This window comes from Maniola jurtina, chromosome 2, assembly GCF_905333055.1.
Source record: "Maniola jurtina chromosome 2, ilManJurt1.1, whole genome shotgun sequence".
Classification (NCBI taxonomy): Eukaryota; Metazoa; Arthropoda; class Insecta; order Lepidoptera; family Nymphalidae; genus Maniola; species Maniola jurtina.
In genome coordinates this window covers 8,016,760-8,039,712 of record NC_060030.1, presented here as the reverse complement: position 1 = coordinate 8,039,712, position 22,953 = coordinate 8,016,760, and the positions used below count along the sequence as shown (strand labels likewise).

The 22,953-nt window shown below is 35.2% G+C and overlaps 1 protein-coding gene across 1 annotated transcript in view; it reads left to right on the top strand.

Annotated features, from left to right (window-relative positions):
* LOC123871819 overlaps window positions 1–22,953 on the top strand; it is a 53,831-nt gene that overhangs the window by 19,183 nt on the left and 11,695 nt on the right. The window contains exon 3 of the mRNA XM_045915803.1: window positions 17,671–17,735. Coding sequence (XP_045771759.1) covers window positions 17,671–17,735 — 65 coding nt within the window. The remainder of the gene's footprint in view (window positions 1–17,670; window positions 17,736–22,953) is intronic.

Below are 22,953 nucleotides of genomic sequence, written 5' to 3'. Positions count from 1 at the left end.
TGTAATCAATTTTCATGTCTACTGTAAATATAATATGGTGGTAATTTTGAGAAAAATATTTAAAAAGTGTATATTAAATATAGAATGCGATAATACAAAAATGGAATATTCCAAAAGTTATTTGTGCTGTTTTTAACAAAACTGCACTATGAGCAACTTCTGGCACGCGAGCAGGTCATACTGTACATAATATTATAAAATTCCTAAGATCAATATCCTATCTAAAACGAAATTTGAAGTAGTTGAAGATTTTTTATAATACCTACCTACTGTTTCAAACAGATTATACACATGAGACATGGAACATATGTGTATATAGAAATTATATTTAGGTGGTTTTAGTTCCTAATGTATATGATATATCACTTTGTAGAATGTATTAGGTATATAATGTGACAGAAACTAAGTAGTATTACAGAACCTAGCTAAGCCGTGGTCAGTTTACACTAGTTGGTTTACTGGTGGCTCTATTGCATAAGTCTAGTGCTTCAACCGCGATCAGTGCCAAATTGCATTCGAATTAAATCTTTATAGCGTCAGGGATTTCCACTTCAGTTATATAACGAACTGAAACCAATTTGGAACCGCAATTTGGAGATAAAAGAAATAAAACATTTAAATCTAAAATGCGGTAACTTTGCAGAATCAATCAATATATATATATATATATATATATATATATATATGCAGAATAAAACAAATGTGCATGCCTGAGAGTTCTCCTCAAAGGTGTGTGAAGTTTGCCAATCGGCACTTGGTCAGCGTGGCGGACTATATACCTATAGCCTGCAATCTTAATCCTTCTCTTACCCATGCTCACTGGCCAATGCGGATTGACAGACTTTACTGAGGACATTATGGAAAACTTTCGGGCATGCAGGTTTCCTCACGGTTATACATATTTAATCCAAATTGATTGTTTCTGCAAACTTACCGCATTTTAGATTTAATAGTTTTATTTCTTTTATCTCCAAATTGCGGTGGCCATGATGTTTTTCTTCACTGCTAGAGCAAGTGAGATTTAATTAGGTAGGTATTTAAAACGCACACAACTCTGAAAAGTTAGAAGTGCGTGCCCGGGATCGAACACCGAACCTCTCGACTAGAAGACCGACGTCTTAGCCCATTATAGAGCCTATTATAAATTCAGTGGTCAGGTAAAACCAGTATAGACTAGTTCCTATTGAGAAGTTGAAATAATATTATAGAGTGTTTCACATTAAAATACGCGGAAGCAAATTATTCTTATTGTCTTTTTGTTTCGGTCATGAAAATCAGAATGATATAAAGTTGTTCTTATTATAAGGAAGCAAGCAGGTACATAGGAACAAAACAACAATCGTAAAGGTTTATTCGATTCGATATTTAAAAGTTACTAGTTCTCCTTACTGTCAGATATTCGAGCTTTTATACAGGGTGGACGGGAAAGTGACTTCCAAAGTAAAATAATTTAGACACCTTAATATTTAGGGGTTTAAATCACCACAATTTAATAATATTATGTTCAGTGATTTTTAGCAGTATTCTATCTCCTAATAGATTTTTTTAATGTTTTTTCTCATAACTATCTATCATCACTAGCCACATACTAGCCATCGGTGTTTATTTTTCTCTTTCTTTTGTTTTCATTCGCTAAATAAACTACAAGATATCCCTATAACCTAAAAATACGGTTTACCTTGACATTAAGGGATATGAGTTTTCATCGAAAGTTCAAAATTGTTCGAGTACAAACAAGTCATATTTTTTTTTAAATGGCACCCATTGCTTTTTAGTAGGTATTTTTAGTAAACTTATATGGGCACTCATCTTCAGAAACCATGAAAATTATATTTTTCATATGTCATCATAGAACTACCTACTATTTTTTTGAGGACCTACGATATCATCAATATAAGTAGGTACCTAGGAACTTTATATTATGCAGAAATAAAATGCAGGTATGTATTTCTGAGTGAAAATATTTTGCGTAAAAATCGGGGAAATAAACACAAGTAAATTACACATAATACAACTGTACGTAACAAACCATAGCCGCCAATTTCTTAACAGTTAGGTAGTTTAACTGTTGAAAATAACATCAAATAAAATATCTTAACAAAGCAATATCAATAAATTTAAATAAATGCTCTTTTTTAACTTTAAGTAGATATTATATTGCTTTTTAATTTTCCGAATGGAGAGCTTTTTTGAAAAAAAAAAAAATCATGATAATACTAACTTGCCCAAAATATAAAATTAACGGTTATATTAAGGTTAATTATATTACGAGTATTTTTCCGTATTTTTTTTGCGGTTACGATGTTGGTTAGAGTACGTAAATTCTCATTCGAGATAACCAAAGTAAGTAATAATGTTCCGTTGTGATTGTGACCCACATTCTGATTTTCGAAAGAGAAAACGTGATGCATATTGGACACTACAATATCGACATTAGCATCTATACCAGCCTGTTTATAAGTGACAGCTTAATATAATTGATTGTTCGCGAAAACAATATTGTTTCATGTAATTGCTTGGTTTTTCAACACTTTGTGCCTTTTCAATAATTCCGAGATATCCTTTTTTAAAAAGTTTTCAGTCTTTTTATTCGGATTACATACCTATCGATGTACTTACCCGTTGAAGCTAGCAGTGGCGAAGGGTGCAGATCTGAAAAAGGGAAGCCGGAGCAAAAAAAGTTCTAACCTAACAGAATATCAGCACCGCCGTCACTGATGTTTCTATGGTGATTAAAGACCCAATTTTACCATTAACAATATAAAAAGCACTGGGACTTCGTCTGTGATGGCGTTTGCTGGCGCGCGTGCTATGCTTGTTTGGAGTGTTTTATTTTGTTAAGAGTGGATGGTTTTTGTGTTAGTTGGTGTTTTTTGGTGGTGGTACTGACTGAGAAACGCTCTAAAGGGGCGCCGCGCGTATGTCGGCGGGCGCCGGCGCAGACGGAGTCCATACTTGTATAGATTCAATAACTTGAAAATAACTACAAACTTGACATTGGCTAATCAGAGTAAAGCCAGATTTAAAGAAAAAAAAAAAAAAAAAAAAAAGCACTGATATTTTGAAAACCTCGGTCGCTTTGAAAAAAAAACTTTTAATATAGCTGTGATATACATCCTTGCTTGCTTTATTAAATACACCCTTAACCCATATGGAATTGAAAACTATAACAATTTTAGTCTTTAGTTTAACACATACACTAAACAAACTGAAACAAAATACCGTTAACTTACACTTATTAGTTATTAAAAATCGCTAACTTCAATTTGTTATATTATCAAAATCAAACAATCACTAAACTTTAAATTCAAGCACGCATGTATGTTTCACGTAGGTAAACGATTGTATTAAATCACCCTTAAAAACAGAAAAGTAGTATGTAGCAGGTACCTGTTAAAATAGCAGTGTAAATAAAATATTTAATTTTAAGGTACGATAAGCCGGTTTGCATCGGCTTATGAACCATATTTATCTGACCTGTCAGAGAGGCGAATTCGTATTCGTTCCGGGGCCACATTTAATTGGTGGTTCCATATTGGCCACCGCAGAGCGAGACAGACTTTGCTCGCTTCCTAGGGAAATGAAAGAGATGGAATGCTAAGCAGCAAGCCGGTATGTTTACGGGTTATCGAAGCTTTTTTCTATTGATGATAATTTTCCCTGACACTGTTATAAATTTTTAGGCGTCAAATAAACGTACACAGTACGGTAGTATCATTTACTTTGGTAGCCTGCATGATAATCGAACTTTTGCCGTACATTTGTCACTAAGTAGTAAGTGCGTACATAATATGCCAATTCTTAAAGGGAAGCCGATGGGAATCGGGTTACATGGACCTTTCGCCACTGGAAGCTAGTATTGTATTAAATTAAATATTTACTTCATTAAAAGCTTCATCTAGACGTAGAGTGCATCTGATTTTACTAAACCTGTTTCAATAAAATACAACTTACTTTGTGGTAAACTTTACTAAAAGATCTGGCAATCCATTCGCATTATAATCCCAAGAAAGCTCTTACCAGTATGTGATTAATAACAAAAGGTCACTGACCCTCAGTAATTAAGAAAATGACGCACAGACAGTTTTTATAGTTTACTGAATTCCAAGCTAAAGAAATTTTGGTTATTATTTTTCATCGTCTAGAAGTAGTAAGTTTTCTAAAGTAATACCTGGACAGGAACAGTTTACTCTTTTACTCCTATAATAGGTCATAATGGGCTAAGATTTACACAAGGTCGTTCTCATAAGTTGAACCAAGGTGCAAGTCATTCTAGACGCGACATAGATACAACAGTCGAGGTCACATACTGATATTCTCTCTAACGGAATGCCTTTTCAGTTACCTAGTATTGGCATATTCTATGTGCGTACGTGAAACACTTTAGTATTACTTGTGATGGTTTACCAAGAAGTGGTTCGCGAGGTCTTATTCTAGGACAACACCATTTTGCGAGTCTTTTACTTTATTTTTGAACTTGTTTGCCCTGTGCGCTAAATAATACGATGCAGTTTACGATTTAATAATTCAAGGTAGACGACTCTGTATTGAAAGTTAAGGTTAGCCCTTACCCTTAGACTGATTTTATGTGAACTTTATTAGTTTTTTACGAGTTGGTATTATAACTTAGGCATATCTCTTAATCAGAATTAATGTGAAATTTAATAACAGGACTTTATTATATACTGGAATATTTTTTGTAAAATAATCCCGCTATAGGTACGTACGTCATAATTCATAATACTAATTACATACCTAGTAGGTTCGCTGAATCTGCGATTGACGAAGTGAATTTGAAGCTACTTGATTATTATTATCGACATTTTGGCACTGATAGCAGAAGTGAGGGTCATGTGAACGTATATTCGGAACTAAGCATTAGCGATGAGAAATCTATGACTATATAAATTGGCACACAAAAGACTGTCATTTATGTATGGCATAGCATATCTAGCGTACTATGCAAATAGTAGATATTAGTATATGTATGAATTATCCGGTTTGGGCAAAAAGCTTTTGTGGTGAGAGGCCTCAGCTGCGATTAGTTACAACTCCACTGCCAAATAACAACGATTCAATACGGTGTTATTTAGAAACTGTTTAGAAGTAATGGTCTTTTGAAGTGCCATAACTCTACCATCTTATTTTCATCAGTTACTTTTAATTGAAACTGTACCTAGTCGAGCGCAAACCTGTCACCAATAAAGAAACCGCCGTTATCTTTTGTGTCTACTATCGAAATTTTAATATTAACTGACATAATTTATAGATTATCTCGACTTAGTGGCCTGATCGTGTCGCCAGAGTTGGCGGCATGCGGCGAGCTTTGCCCGCTAACGGTACCGCGTGCCCGCGCCGATTGGCCCTGCATCGCAGACCTTGTCTCCGCAATCCAATACATCTTATACTGTTATTAAATTTATGCGTGTATCTATCCGATGGTACTTTCACCCACTCGTTACAATCGTAAGCATCCGTCACGACGATGGTATCGATATCTCGTTTTGTATATCATCATCGTCATTCCTCATCATTATCAAACGATAAACGTCCACAGCTGAAAATAGATATCTTCTCACGCCAAGGTCTTGCGTCGCCTGATTTCAGCGGCTCCCTGCGACCCCTTTGATATCGTTTACCTACTGGAGGGGGTCTTCCAACGCTACGTTTTCTAGCACCTTAGACCCCAAAGACTATCGGTTTTTCGAACTATCAGGCCTGCCAATTGCCACTTTAGCTTCGCAACGCTTAAGCTAAGTCGGTTACTCTGGTTCTAATGCGGATTTACTTCCTCATTTCTGATTTGATAACGTAGAGCAACTCCAAGCATAGCTCTCTCCATCGCGCGCGTAGTGGCTCTAAGCTTTCTTATGAGGTCATCGGATCCCGTTTTGTGTGCCAACATTTATTTCAACACCTAAAAAAACTGTGCTTTATATTTCCTACCGATTAAAATTGCAAGTCTTTTGAAGTTAATAAGCATCGGCGCGTCTGTGCAGGTAATTAAATAGTTAGTTGGAAAGCCTGCGAAATCGCAATAATGCGGCTATGGCTCTGCGAGCCCGCCGGACGCGTTTCGACGCATAGATTCCTCGTGTAAGAGGCGGAAGCGGTGAGAAGGGCCTTGATCTCGTACTAGTGGCATTCATGTGAACATATTTATGCAGAAATGTACAAGAAATACATGTCGCGAAGAGGCAAAGAGCGAGACGTTGTTACAATAGCGCGTTCGACCCTATTCGCACGCTCGTCCCTTTCTTGACTTATTGACTAGTTGGCTGCCCCGCTTATGAGAGAGTATTTAGCTATTTGCACATACAAGTACATAATATTCTATTTAGTTCAAACAAAATTCCACTCTAATGGGTTACATTTGCTTATGCTTACCAACTTGAGTAAATTGTGATTAGTAGATGTGTGAACCTATACCAATATAATAACCGGTACGAATACAGTTATGTTAATATCCATCTTTATAGTTAATTAAAAAAAACACTTTCGTACTGTTATAATTAAGATAATTTACGACTATCGTTTTGGTGTGTGATAAAATTGGCTTAGTTTGGAGATTTAATTAATATTAATCTGCTACGCGTGAAGTTAGAGTATAGACCTTAATCAGTTTGGGATAAAGTGCGATCTTTTCTTTACGTTGTTTGAGCTTTTCCGTAGAAGAGTTGTTGGTATATTCTATACTACATGCAGAAGACACTACTAAGTACACTATTCTATTCCATTTCTTACATCTATGAAGTTACTTACTTAGGATATGAAATATAATAAAGGTAAACGCGTATGATCTGACCCGCTTTGCCAAAATTGGCAGATTTGAACCAAATTACTTTTAAATCAAAGATTGTCCTGCCTGCTATTTAAAAAAAAAGTATGTTCACCAATTTTCATATATATCCAAGATATATCCATGAAAATTGGTATTTAAGTTACTCTCCGGTACTTTTATACTGTTCGATTATCGTACAAAGTACATTTTACCCCATTTTCTAGGAGTTTTTTTTAAGAACCCTTTCTTAACCGTTGCCTATGCTATAGGTATCTATAATAGGTAGTATCTGTACCTATTCCAAATTTCATCTCGATCCTTCCAGTGGTTTGAAGTATGCTCTGATAGATCAGTCAGTCAGTCACCTTTTCCTTGCATATATTTAAACTAGCTTACATGCCTGTCCGCACGGATTTAGGTTTTTGTGAATCCGCCGTGAAAAGGTAGCAGACAGACACGCTTTCGCATTTGTAATAATATTATTTATTAGTATAGATTAATAGGTATGCATAGATACTTTACTTGAATAGTTTATCGATTGGAAAGCACGTACATACAACGTTAATTTAAGCCTAGCTTTACACTGGTGGAACTAGTCACTCCTCGACTGATGTAAATTAGAAATATGTACCTAGTTGGTGCACTGCAGTAGCGTATGCCCCGCCCTTGTCGTTTATCACTAAGGGGAAGTTCATATCGAGATAATTGATTTTCGATATTAATACAAGTCAATTTTTAATCCCAGACCCTTTTTCTTTTTTTTTCAAAAGTGGGGTGTTATAAGTTTGACGTGTGTATCTATCTGTGGCATCGTAGCTCCTAAACTAATGAACTGATTTTAATTTAGTTTTTTTTTTTTAGATCGATGTTTGAAAGGTAAGCCACCTTTCAAATATCGATCGAAAGAATTCTATCCAAAAAAAATCAGTTCAGCCGTTTGAAAGTTATCAGCTCTTTTCTTGTTACTGTCACATTCACTTGTGGGGGGTGTTATAAATTTTTAATTTACACTTGTACAAGTAACAAATTAGGTAAACATTAAAGATACATAATTTATAGTTAGATGATGATCGCGACTTTGTATCCGTGGATTTAGATTTTTTAAATCTTGTGGAAACTCTTTTATTTTCCAGGATAAAAGTAGCCTATGTCACTCGAAATATTTTTTGAGATCTCTATGGGAACTGCATATTTTATATCCTACACAGACAGGGGATTATTGTCCACGAAGGACAAACATGGATCATTAAGATCTGCATCGCATAACATAGGTACACGATGGACTAATCTATATAAATAAAAGGAAAAGCTGACTGACTGACTGACTAACTGACTGATCTATTAACGCACAGCTCAAACTACTGGACGGATTAGGCTGAAATTAGGCCTGCAGATAGCTATCATGACTTAGACATCCGCTAAGAAAGGACTTTTGAAAGTTCAACCCCTAAGGGGGTAAAATAGGGGTTTGAAATTAGTGTGGTCCACGCGGACGAAGTCGCGGGAATAAGCTACATAGTAGTATCTACGGCGAAACACCGTAGTAGAAGATAGGGACTTTCGTCCCTATCTTTGGCTTTAAGGCTTTAAAAACTGCGGAGTGTAGATATTTGCACAAAGAAATGTAATAAATTTATTGCTGCAACGGTACAAAGAATGTTTCAAAGATATATTAGGCATATACACTTTTATATTATGTATCTACAAGGATTTAACAAGAATGTAACCGTACGTTGTCGGACAGAACATGTAGTGTGGGAGCAAACATATTTTTTGTTGAGCCTCTGACGAGACTCGCTTCGAAGGGTTGTCAGTTTATAGGGGTAATCTGTATACATAAAAGCAAAAGCTGACTGAATGACGATCAACGCACAGTTCAAAGTACTGGACTGATCGGGTTGAAGTTCGGCATGCATCTAGCTATTATGACGTAGACATCCGCTAAGAAAGAATTTTTGAAAATTCAACCCCTAAAAGGGTAAAAGTCGGGCGAAGTCACGGGCTTATGGCTCGTCCTTAGTTTTTTCATAAAAATACAAGGCTCCATTCTACAGTCTTATATCTAAAAGCGGTTAACTATAAAAAATAGTATCAGATGATATCGCCAAAAGACATAGGAATTTATAAAAACTGATAACGTAACGTTTTTTTTGTTAATTGAACATTCGTTTTTGAAAAATTCCCAAGTTTTTGGCGATTAACTTAAAAACGACTTTTTGCAGTTGGTTTACTGCATAAAGTCGTTTTGAGTAAAGGATGACAGCATTATAGACCTGCATATTTTATTAACCCCCGACCAGGGGTGTTATAAGTTTGACGTGTGTATCTGTTTATCTGTGTATCTGTCTGTGGCATCGTAGCGTATCGTATCGTAGTAACTAATGAACTGATTTTAATTTAGTTTTTTTTTGTTTGAAAGGTGGCTTGATCGAGAGTGTTCTTAGCTATAATTCAAGAAAATGGGTTCAGCCGTTTGAAAGTTACCAGCTCTTTTCTAGTTACTGTAACCTTCACTTGTCGGGGTTGTTATAAATTTTTAATTTACACAATTTTGATTACTATTCATTACATCGACCGCAAATGTAATTTTTTCGAAAGTAATTTTGTCATACAGTACATATATAGCGTATAGATAGACATATAATATATGCTTACGAGTTAGTAACGGCGAATTTATAATTGAGCTACTTAACTCATCATAAATCTTGACGTAATCTACCCGAAAATTAGAGTTCTCTCTCTTTAACCCCCAACCCAAAAAGAGGGGTGTTATTAGTTTGACATGTGTATCTGTGTATCTGTCTGTGGCATCGTAGCTCCTAAACTAATGAACCGATTTTAATTTAGATTTTTTGTTTGAAAGGTGGTTTGATCGAGAGTGTTCTTAGCTATAATCCAAGAAAATCGGTTCAGCCATTTGAAAGTTATCAACCCTTTTCTAGTTACTACTGTAACCTTCACTTGTCGGGGGTGTTATAAATTTTAATTTACACTTGTATTATTGATGAATGGAAGGGAGAATTGTCAGCCCTACGTGATAGGTAATGAAAAACGATGCAACGCAATATTCTTCGAAGTGTCGCCCTCTAACGGTAACTTTGTACTGGACTTTTACATTTCAGTGCCTTATCACGTATTTCTATAAGCAACGGACTTCTTTTTACCCGACTACGGCAAAGCCAAAAGGGAGGGTTATGATTTTAGCAGCCTATTTAGGTTTGTATTTATGTGTTTTCCACCATAGCGCCTAAACTACTGAGCCGATTTTGATAAATGAGGTGTTAATCAATTCGTTATCATAGTCCCGGTGACATAGGCTAGATTTTATACGGAAAAATCGACCAGACGGATGTTACATCCAAATAAGTAGGGGCCTCAAATTTTTTTTTGCTATCATATCGAGTGGAATATCAAACGAAAGAGGAAAAAAATCTAAGTTCGTAAATATAAATATAGTATATTGTCAAAATTCACTGAGCTACAGGAAAAAGATTTAACTATATCCATCGCTATCTATCGGCAGTTCGCAGGCAGTATTTGTTTAACTTTATCTTGTTACTTTCTTAGGTATATAGTAATCCAATCGTCATAATAGGTCTATCTACTTTCTTTTTTATTAACCCCTAGCCCAAAAAGAGGGGTGTTATAAGTTTGACGTGTGTATCTGTGTAGCTGTCTGCGGCATTGTAGCTCCTAAACGAATGAACTGATTTTAATTTAATTTTTTTGGTGTTCTTACCTATAATCCAAGAAAATCGGTTCAGCCGTTTGAAAGTTATCAGCTCCTTTCTAGTTTTCTTATAGAGGTGTTTGTGTCGGGGGTTTTTTAAATTTGAGTTATATTATTTATAATCCATACTAATGTTACATTATGCGAAAGCGTGTATATCCTTCTGTAACAATAACGTTAAAATCGGGAAAATGGATGTGCCGCGAAAAGCCAAAAAATCGGTTAACGTCAAAATCGGTTAATCGGTAACACACTTACGCATCTTTAATACTTATTTATACCTACTATAAATATGGATTTCATCGACGTAAACAATAGAGGTGATTTCTAAATTTACATTCACTAAAGTCTCAGTTATTTATTAATAAACACAACATGTGACGTTAACCTAGGATACCTAGGTATACGGACGAGATAAGAAAATGAAATGTTGGTTCGGAATGTAAGCTGCTCACAATATCTAGATTCAACAAACTTATTATTGAAGCAGTATATACTTTTACATTATTTATAAGGTGGTTTAAAAGATAAGATGCTGTATCATAAACAACAATAACATACCTACCACAAAATAATATACCTACTTTTTTATTTTACCTATAGTTTTATCAACTATAGGTACCTACCTAGATAACTATAGATAGCTGTTTTAGTTCAGAATTGCTTAGAAATTACTCTTAGTTATTATGGAATTAAAGTAAATAAGTAGGTAGAGGTACCTACCTACTTAATTAAAAAAAAAATCAAAGTATACATACCTACCTACTGTAAGTTGATGCAAATTACTCAGTCTAGAAGCAGCCCATAATAATTATATTAGCCACATGACTAGCTATTAGGACATTGATAATTGAAATTGAAAGTAATTTATAAATACTTGACTGTTTTATCAAACGTATAAATTGAAATTCTAAATGAACTCAGGTCCTGTACGTCAAAAACTGTAACGACCTGCAGTTTTTTAAATAAAATACTAATTAGTATACTGTATGTAATGTGTAGAATCTATACCTACTGTTTTCATAGTATTTATTTTATTTCCATGTGAATATACCTACCTACTTAATTAAAAAAAATACAAGATCTCAAATTACAAAACCAATTTTTATCAAATGTTATATCTCTGGAATTGTAGATAAGCATTATTTATATGGCAGTTTAATAGACAAGAAGCTGCATAATAAACCAGTGAACAACAGACCATAGAATATCAAAAAAAAAAAACCAACTGGCAGTACAGGCAATAGTGGCTATTTATAACTAGAGGCGTACAAAAAGGGAAGGTTGCTCGATCAATGTTATACGTGTACTGAACTAGGAATACCGGTATTCTGTATAAGGTATTTTAATTATTTAATAGCATGGTAATATTATGTATGCCACTCGATATGAAAATCGTAAAATGCATTATACTTACTTCGAGTACATTAATGGGTCCTTATTCTAAATTATAAGGATATGCTAATCAACAAAGTTATTTGTATCGCTGTTGCGCATACCTGCATATTTAATGATAGTTTGCATGTATTTATTGAGCATGTGTTTATTTACGACGAACCGAACGATATGTAGAGACGAAGGAAATTGTTAACCAATTTTTTTTAATTAAAAGTAGTAAATTCCATTCTTTACCAAGCGATTAATTGCTAGATCTAACCAACCATAACATAATGTATGGAAATAAATTATTTGATTTGATAGTAAAAAATAAGTACAAAATTCTTTAACATAAGTATCTTTTCTGTGTTAACATTTTATTTGAATTACAAGAATTAATAGGCACTGTGCTTAGTAAACATGTTTGGTTTGATTTTTGTCATTCTTTGCCTCAAACTTAGGACTAATGAATGTCAAGTATGTTAAAATACATGCGTGGAGGAATCAGACGGATCAAGCTTTCAAAGGCAGTGTTGCCGCAATGACATCACAAACCACATGTGCATGTTGTTCAGAAAAGTTACTAAGTACTACTAGGTTATAGGGAAAGTCACTACTTCTAAGTTTTAGGGAAATTTAGCAAATTCTTGGGGGAAAATTTTTTTAGGGGTCGGCAGCACTGTGGCCATTAGCCTTCGCGGTATTGCTATACAGTATAGGTACTAGATAATATTATTATAGTCACAGTAAGTATACCTAATCCTTACTCTGTGTAGTAGATGCTAAATAGTAGTTACGAAATTTATAGAAAACGTGCAAAAACTAAACCGTGATAACATTAATTATCCAAAAAAAACTTGTTTTCAACAGAAATATATTATCTAGTATGTAAAATGGTTATATAGTTAAATTGCAAAAAAAACGCGTGTTTCATTTACTACGTTTTTTATTTTAATTGCGCCTTAATTGCTGCGAGATTAGACATACTCGTAAACACCACATACCTATTGTGGGTTCTGTAGAACACCTGTTCAAAAGTCACACGAAGTTTTTTAAGCGATCTTTGAAGACGATTGAAGACAGAAACAATGAGAAGTGAGAGACATCAAAGTTTTTTATAGGAAACACCACTTATTAATTATTATTGTATATTGTAAAATAATAATTTACTTTCGTTTGTTATGATACGGTCTACTTTCGTTTGATATGTGTTATGATGTGCAAAAATTATTTTAATGACGGATTATGGAAGTTTTATTTTGTGCTTCTCGTTAAAACTTGTACCCGGAAATGAATCTTATGGAAATGGCCTCAGTCGCAACTGGAAGTGCACCTAAATACTTAGGTACCTACTGAATAATGATAAAAAAACTCTTGTTTTAAGTCTATCCTCTTGCTCTTTCTCAAGTTTGGAAGGATAGAAATAATGATAGGAAACTATAGGTACCTACTTACTTCATTAGTTATGCATATTAGCTATTAGGTAAACTTATAAATTCACTGTCTAGAGGATTGGCAATCATCGTAACGAAATAGATATCCGCTTTAGTTTTTTGCTGTTGTAGGTAACGTAATTTAATATTTAAAAATATTTTATGGTCAAGCTCTATTAGTGCATTTATTGCTTCACCTGATCTACCCCATATTTTGCATTCTTTCAGGATATGAACCTTACCCAAGTGCAGAAAAAAAAATCCGTTTGTAATTGTAAATCGAAAAAGTAATCTGACGTGAGGGATTGAGGATATTCATCTCAACAATAACTCATTCAGCTTGCATTGACTTTCACTCCTTAAAAGGTTTTAAAGAATTGAAAAGGTTAAAAGAGTCATGCATTGTTTGCCTTCACTATGAAGAAACTTTGATCCAATATCGACTATCGTAACTGAATATAATCGTGAAGGTTTTCCGGCGAGCGACGGGCGGCTTAACCTGCGCGAGCGCTGCGGGGGGAGGGTGGAAGGGCGAGGGGGGGGGGGGGTCACGACGTGGTTAACCTAGGTTACACCACGCTCTAAAATGCAGACTTTCGCGCGTCACTTCGAATTCCTTGTAATTTTTAGAGTTCCGTATTCCCAGAGAAAAAATGAACCCGTATAGAATAGACGGCCTCCCTGGCGCAGTGGTAAACGCTGTGGTGGGAGGTCCCGGCAGGAGGTTGGAATTTTATAATTTCTAAATTTGTGGTCTGGTCTGGCGGGACACTTCGGCCGTGGCTAGTTACCATCCTACTGGCAAATCCATGCCGCCAAGCGATTTTGCGTTCCGGTACGATGCCGTGTAGAAAAAACCAAAGGAGTATGGACTAAATGAAAACTGCCATACCCCTGCCCGCTGCATTGTCACTTACCAGTTACCAGGTGAGATTTAGTCAAGGGTTAACGTGTATCTGAATAAAATAAAAGAATCATGGCGTTATCTGTCTGTCTGTCAAGACCCGTCAAGGGAATCAAAACCTATCTAGGGTATTTCCCGTTGACCTAGAATCATGAAATTTGACGGGTAGCAAGCAATGTATTTTATAGCACAAGTAAAGGCAAAAATTCGAAAACCGTGAATTTGTGGTTAAGTACATCACAAAATAAATTAAAAAGTGTTATTTCTTGTTCGGTGGTACGGAACTCTTCGTGTGCGAGTTCGACTCACACTTGGCCGTTTTTTCTGTCACGTGTTTTGGCGGCATGCTGACACCGAAACGCATCGAGACGTCTTTTTCGATTTCTTTTCGTATTGTACCTACCTACCTAATAAAGAAAAGCAAAAACTCTTTGTCCATTATTTTGCGAAAGGTACATTCACAAAAATATAGTGGGTGAATACGTGCCAATGTTATTGGAGCAATGATTTGTAAACAAAATAGGTAAGGTGTGCAAAAAGTACCTCTAGTTTCTAGTTCCGCTTTTTTGAGTTCAGATGAGTTTTTTCCGACTTTACATTCCGTTCCGTTTTCCTATTTGGGATTTTTTTAGCATTATGCCGCTTTTTCTCTAGGCTGTACTGTAACTGGACGATTCCTGTACATTTAATAGGTATAATTTTTTTTAAATATTTGTTGATGTTACTCCACTGAATTGCCAATTTTCACAAGTTTTTTTTTTACAAAAGTCAGTTTGTTCATATAAAGGTGTAGATCTGATGAATAGTTTCAGAGATAGAGAACGAAACTTGTCAAAGTTACTCCTCCAAAAAGTAGATATACGAATTGGAAAGAAATTTTCTTTCCTAGGGATAAAGAAGATAAAGAAAGATATTAATAAAGAAGGATACCTATTAACAAAGAAGGATTTAAAGAAAGATATTTTTGGAATAAAAAATAAATAAAAAACGTAGTCTCACGTCGACAGTCACAAAAATAGCCGGTTAGATATAAACAACTAATGGGAATGAATAAGAATGTCTTCATATATCTACATAATATTATTCTAATTAACATAATAGATAGTAGACTAGTATAGTAGTACTAGACTAGTAGTTTTAGTTATTATGATAAGGATAATGTTTAAATAATTAGATATATGGTTTGATGCCCGATATTCAACAGCTTCAAGGCTTTGTCGCGCATATTGGATAGGTATTTGAAATACCTAGTTAGGTATTCAGGCTTCGGTAGAGTCTGCTGGCATTCTGATTGTTGGCAGTTGCCGGACCCTGACATTTTGGTAGAGACATCGGACAGGTTTTCGATGTTATTGGATTTAATTTAGCGACAAAGCAAGTGTAAATTGTTCGAGTTAATAAAGAATGCGGCTGTGAGCGTCATATTTCACGGAGCCAGCAATTTGTTTGTTGATTTTACTGGCAAAATAAAACACAATGGGACATGTTAAACGGTCAGGATAAGAATTGATGATATGGCAAAACTTTATATTCGAACGATTAATAAAACTACTATCTATAGATACCTAGATGGTACCTAGTTGTAATGTATATAGGTAGCTGGATAATAAATTAATTACTAGGTAAATTAGATAAGTTTAAAAAAAGCTTTATATATTATCTTTGAAAAGGCTAAACCGATTTACCGAAAATTTAACAGGCAGGCGTAAAAGGATTGATCTAAGTTAGGTATTTACTATCTACTATCAAAAACGGTTCCGCGCGGAAGAAATCACGGGTAACTGCTAAGTAATTAATAATAAATTATATGTAGTTAGGTACTCGGACAGAAAAGTTTGTTAAAAAGCGGACACGTGTTAAAAAAAAAACCTGCAGTACCTGAGTACAAAAAGAGGTCAGGTCCAATATTGGTTACAATATGTACTGTGTTGGTGTGTTGGTCCGATTAGTCATTTATGCAAACATGTTAGTCATCCAATGAATCAATTAATATATCGGACGCAGTGTGTTGATAACGCGTAGGGTTCTTATTAAAGACGTGACGATAACCATTATTTTCTCACTAGCACGTGCTTATTAATTGTAGTTTCTGTATTTACTTATTAAATTATCGATTACTCTAGTCTCAAACAGATTATTATGTAACTAGATGATACCAACGACTTCGTTTATTCGCGATGTAGGTGTTTAAAGATCCCATGAGAACTCTTTGATTTTCCGGGATAAAATATAGTCTCCGGAGTCCGAAATGCAAGTTAAAGGTCAAAATCTAATGGCACCTTCGAAAATCGTGGGGATTTTTGATTTTCTGGCATAAAAATTAGTATAAGAGAACACAAAACACAATAAGAGTACTCATACTCGTAGGTACTTTTAGTTTTTAACCAGAACCAAAACGTGAAGTCCGAGTAGCTATATTTTCTTTTAATTTTAGGTCAAGAACGGTAAATTACGTAGAGGTTATCGTTTTGAGTTCCGGTAGGTTTCTTAATAATTTTCCATTCATTTTATAAATTTAGCTCTGCTCGTGCGGTCAAGAAGGCACAAATAGCGATGTAGGTATATGAAGCAATCTATATGACACAGGTCGAGGATATTTAAATATGCAAATACAAATTGAATATAATATGTACAAATATTCAGGTGAAGGTTAATGGGTGAGTGATAATTACAAAAAAAAAATTGATATTCGTCATCGAACATTTTGACGATCGCTAGTTTTGATAAATTTTATGACCCTCATCGCCTAATAAGACACCAGTTCACCTTTAGGAGGGCAAATATTATAAGCAGTCATTTTGTGCTTCTATTTTTTATGATAAAATTAAATTAATGCTACATAAATATTAGGATGGAATTTTCTAACATAATATTTTAATGCAACTTATATAAATCTAGACATTATCACGCTGGAATTTATATTGGTAGGATTCAGTAGGTAGGTTTTTTTAACCTATTTGTCTCTTTACTGCGATTCGATCAGCGCAGATTTCTTTAGATTTTTAGGATCTTTGCACAACGGATCAGCCTGGCTGGCTGGAAGTGCAGCCAGTAGTCTTGGCACCATTCCGCGCTTTAACCTTTAAAAAAAAAGGTTTTTTGAAAAGTCTCAAAATCATATTGGGGTTTTACTAAAGAAAAGCTACGCAAAATCTCGAGTAGCGGTTCGAGGCCGAGCTATATGCTGATATTGCTCTGTCACATAAGTAATGTTTTTCCAGTAATTTAGTCCAAAGATATTATAAAACTCCAGATAGGCAAAGCTCATACAATTTCGAAAAGTAAAGACAAATTAGTACGCTTGTTGTGGGACACATAGATACTTATGCTATGCGTAGCGAAGAGGTTTACGCACTTTTGACACCTACGACCGTGGTTAAATAATGGCAACCAGGGTTGAAAATTTTTAATATTTTTAATGACATATTTATTTTGTTGTTTTCAGGAAACCCGCAACCGACAACGAAGCGAATAAACGAAAGTCGCTGTACGAAAGAAGTTTTTGGGATGGTGAGTTGAATGGATAGGTATACTTTAGAATAATAAATTAGGTAAGTATCGAAATAAAATAAGGATGAAAAAAAAATCTTGATTGAAAACATAATTAACACAATTCGACGTTTGGAACAGAAAAAGCTTTTAAAGCTTGATAAAGGTAAAATACCTATACAGCGGTAATAGTTTAGTAGTGGTCAAAATGTTGAAATTCGGCGAGGTCTGGGGTTCAATCCATACTTGACCAGCGTGGTTAAATATGACTAAACACATCTCATTCTGAGAGGACACCGTGCTCAGTAGTGAGCCGACGATCGGTTGATAACGGTGATGACCTATAGGTAAGTACCTCATAGTAATAGATTTTTGGTAATCTTTACAAGAGGAATCCAAAAACTACAGAATTATTAAGTCAAATAAGAGAACTCATTAAACACTGCAGCAATTTCGAACACGTTTTTTGCGTGTATTTTACTAGTAAGCCAAGATACGAATATTTTAACAGAATAAATGGTTATTGCAAAATCATGTTTGACTATGTAAAGCCCGGGAGATAAAATATTTACTTTGATCTCATCATGTAGGCACCTATAGATTATTATTATTACAATACTACTTACTTACCCTTTGCAATATTTCGCCGTAATTAGTGAATTTACAAAGAAATTCATATCCATACTTCATACTCTATACTAATAATAATAATTATAACTGCGAAAGTGTGTCTGCCTGTCTACAAGCTTTTATGGTTCACCCGTTTATCCGATTTTAACGAAATTTGGTGCAGAAATAGCTTGCGGAGAAGGTCATAGGCTACTTTTCATCCCGAAAAATTAAAGTTCCTCCGGGATTTTTAAAAACCTTAGCTCTCTCTCTAGTAGCTTTTTATCTTGATAAATATTTTCAGTAGGACGATTTTATTGTAGGCATGTAGACCTACAAATTATATATACATATATCAGTTGTCTGGCTTGTGATAAGGTTGCGATATAAAGTATAACAATAGGTAGGTGTGTATAGAGAGTTAGACGTTGGAAACCTTACGTGTTCAAAGTCGTGAAAGTGCACCTTGCTCGATCGCCCTCTTTGTCACACCTGCCTGTTCCTTGCACATGGCGTAACATTTGTTGTAACGTTCCTTTTTGATTTGGAAATCATAAAAACTTTGTTCAAGACAATTCATCCGCGTGGTTTTCCGAGAACTCTTTGATTTTCTGGGATAAAAATTAGCTAATGTCCTACCCAGAAATGCAAGCTATCTCTGTACCAAATTAGTTTCATTAAAGTTGCCAAAATGAATAGGTCCTTAAAAAAATCTACGGGAATTATGATTTTCCGGGGCAAAAGTAGCCTATATCTGTCCCCGGGATGCAAGCTATCACTGTACCTTTCGTCAAAATCGGTTAAGCGGATGGGCCGTGAAAAGGTACCAAGTTGACAGGCAGACACAGGTGCTTTGGCATGTATAATATTAGTTTGGATTGGGTCTGGATATTTACTTTATCTAATTACTAGGCACAAGAGAAATAAATTTGACGTTACATGACTCGACTAGACGTGGCTTCTGTTCCTCTTTTTGACTGAATCCTCATTAATTATAGCACCAGTTGATCGTAATGAAATGCATAGGCACCTTTATTTTATACATCATTACATACCGAGAAAGAAAACACATTTTGCCTGCGGTATCAGACGTTACAACGTCAAAAACAATTAATTAATTATTCAATGATTGAAAAGTAACTAGACAACATTTTATTAAAGTAGGTACCTATCCGAACGATCTCGTTTAGAATTATTTAATCCTGCGCATAACACATTGCATAATACGAGTAGGTACATTGAATAAAAACAAGCTACCTACAAATAAAATGAAAATAAAATCTCACATTAAATTATTTAATGAATGGATAAAATGATCTTTAATTACAGCATTCTCATGAAGCCGAGAATGAAAGCTTTGTTTTCTTAAACGAAAATTCCAATTATGAAATATGCACACAAATGAATTCCCTCGAGGAAAGTAAGGTGGCTTGGAATCCCGCTGTACGACCATTAAGGTAACGACCGCGACCTGCCCGTCAGCTTTCATTGTTCAGGCAGCAGTTTGCATGCCGTCACTACAATTTTATGCTGCCATTTTATGATTGAAAGTGATTGACGAATCTTTACACCAGCAACAACTATACAACTATAATACACTTTCATTTAATCATGTTGAAAATAATCATAATCATCAGCACTAACCCTGAGCAATGAGCATGGATCTCCTCTTAGAATGATAAAGGTTTGGCCACAGTCTGCTAAGCTGCCCAAGCGCAGATTGGCGGACTACACACACCTTTGAGAACATCATGAAAAACCCTCAGGCATGCAATTTTCCTCACGATGTTTTCCTTCAACGTTAAACAAACGCACATAACCCCGAAAAGTTAGAGGTCCCGACATCGAACCCCCAACATTTATGTACATTTTTGTGCACATAATATTATGAATGAATAAATGAAAGTATTATTACCATAGACTTTAAAAAATTTCAATGATTCGCCATTTATCCATCCGGCTGCTACATAAAATTGAAGTCTTGGAATTTCCTGTAAGACAACAAAAAGCTCTCGGTTGATGTTGTTTCTGTAATATCCGGCTAGCGTTAAGGGTATAAAGTCGACTTTCAAAGAGCCGTCAAGACAAAGGCTGTTGTAACGTTTAATATAATATGATTTGGCAGATTCCGGAGCAAGCTTGGTTTCAGTTTGTTCGCATACCATCACAGAAGCGTTTTATTTGACGGAAATACCTGCCTACTTGTAAACACATACCTACTTGAGTTTTTATAACAATTCATTCATGGCACAAAGTATACAAAAAGCTATATTTACGTCAGTCTATTTTTATTCATGGTATCATCAATGAGCAATGACGTTAAAACTATCGTATTTGTATACTCAACTAGCTGATGTCCGCGACTTCGTCCGCCTACCTACGTCGATTTACCTGATGACCTTTAAGATCGAAATGTAAGATAAGTACAAATGTTTCTGTTTTGACCGTTTTATCTTGAAGAGATTACATAAGACATGTCACTGGAGAAAGTTAATTTAGTTTTGAAAGTGAAATCGATTGCACTTTCTTTCACTTATCCATTTCATAGTGTAGTACTTTATAGTACCTATTTGAATATTCAGTAATTCCAATAAATTCAATAATTTAGTTCATTCAATCCATGGAGAACAAAAGCGGATTTAATGGGTAATCCTAAAGAATGATAATTTTTGAGGGTTCCGTACCAAAATGGTAAAAATAGAATCCTTATGGTACGATTTTTTCTGTCTGTCACAGTCGATTATTTCAGTAACTATCACAAATATCTACATAAAATTTGGAATGGTTGTATATTTTGAGTTCAAAAAAATTAAAAAAGGGGAGAAAATCGGGGGTTTGAAATTTCAAAGTAACATAACTATAGATCGAATGAAAGGACTGTACCTGTACATTCTAAAACAGATTATTATTTAATTTTATGGATAATAGTTTTTGATTTATCGTGCAAAATGTTGAAAAAAAAAATGCCTTTTCACGACGGACGACCCACCCGTAAACGATTTTTAAGAAAGGTAGAGCTTGCTTTCCGTAGAATAGCTTCCGAGATACTATGCTAGTTTTTATCCCTAAAATCAAAGGGTTCCCTCGGGATTTTTTAAGCCCATCTGTTTATCTGATTTTGACAATATATGAGAGTATAACTACAGAAATGTTTGCATCCCAGAGAGGGACATAGGATGAAGTCGCGAGCATCATCTAGTAGATCATAGGTAGGTACTTACTATGCCTATTATGAAAGTACCATTCGAATTAAAAAGAGATTTCTAAAAGTGGAATCATCACGAGCTTGTATGTTATCCTGGAGTTCTGATGTTATATAGGAGCTTTAATATAAGAGGGGAATGTAAAAAAATGTGCAAACAACTCTACAAACACGTCGGAGCGGTTTAAAGGCCGCGTCCGGATTGCGAGGGGCGACGGCGGAGGGCAGGCAGCATTCCAGCTTCTGCGGCCGCCGACGTCACTTCAGTGCACGTTCCCAGGCGAGCCTTATGTTCCAACCGACATATCAAATTGAACTTTACCTATATGAAAATCTAATCCCGTGCAGTCTTATTTTGACCTACTTTACTACGGAAAAACCAGAAGGAAGGCTTATGATTTGAGCAGTCTTTAGGTAGCTGTGTATGAGCAAATGCATCATAGCACCAACACTACCAATTGAGCCGATTTTGATGAATGAAATGGCAATCAATTCTTGTTAATTATTATGGCCCGGGTGACAATAGGCTACATTTTATTAACCCCCGACGCAAAAAGAGGGGTGTTATAAATTTGACGTTTGTATCTGAGTAGCTGCCTGTAGCATCGTAGCTCCTAAGGTAATGGACCGATTTTAATTTAGCTTTTTTTTGTTTGAATGGTGGCTTGATCGAAAGTGTTCTTAGCTATAATCCAAGAAAATCGGTTCAGCCGTTTGAAAGTTATTAGCTCTTTTCTAGTTATATAACCTTGTCGGGGGTGTTATAAATTTTTAATTTACACGTCTTGTATACGAATAAAATCAATATGCCAGATGTGGGAATGTGGTTATATCAAAACAAGTGAGGTTTTCTGAAAGTTTTTTTATATTATCGTACCGATTGGGTGTCAAATGAAAGGGGAGAAAAATCAGAGTTCGTCAATATAATTATACAATATTAAAATGCAGAGAGCGACAGAACCAATTGTACCTACCTACTCGGATATTTTAGTCGGGTTTCAGTTTTGAACTTCATCTTGTAGCGAGCTTTTGATAGGAGGCGCAGTGCTGCACTTTACGACCCTGACATCTGTATTGCGGAGAATCGTATGTTACGCTCACGCACGGTCGGCGCCCTCTGATACCTTTTACTCCTAAAAGAAAAGCAGGTATTATTTAAATATTTTTATCGAATTATTGGAATGTCCTCTCCGAAACCAACACAAAAAAACACAAGTTTAATGTGCAAGGTTATCCGAGAGTTTTAATCTAAACAAACTAATGCCAAAATAAATAATTTAATTAGAGCGTGATTGCTATCACAACATCTAATTATACAGTTCACAACCCAAATACCGAAAATATGCGATATCGCCCCGAATCTCGGAAGGAGACTGAACTAAAACCTTCAAAACACCCGTATTTATGCAAGAGCCAAATATCGATTTT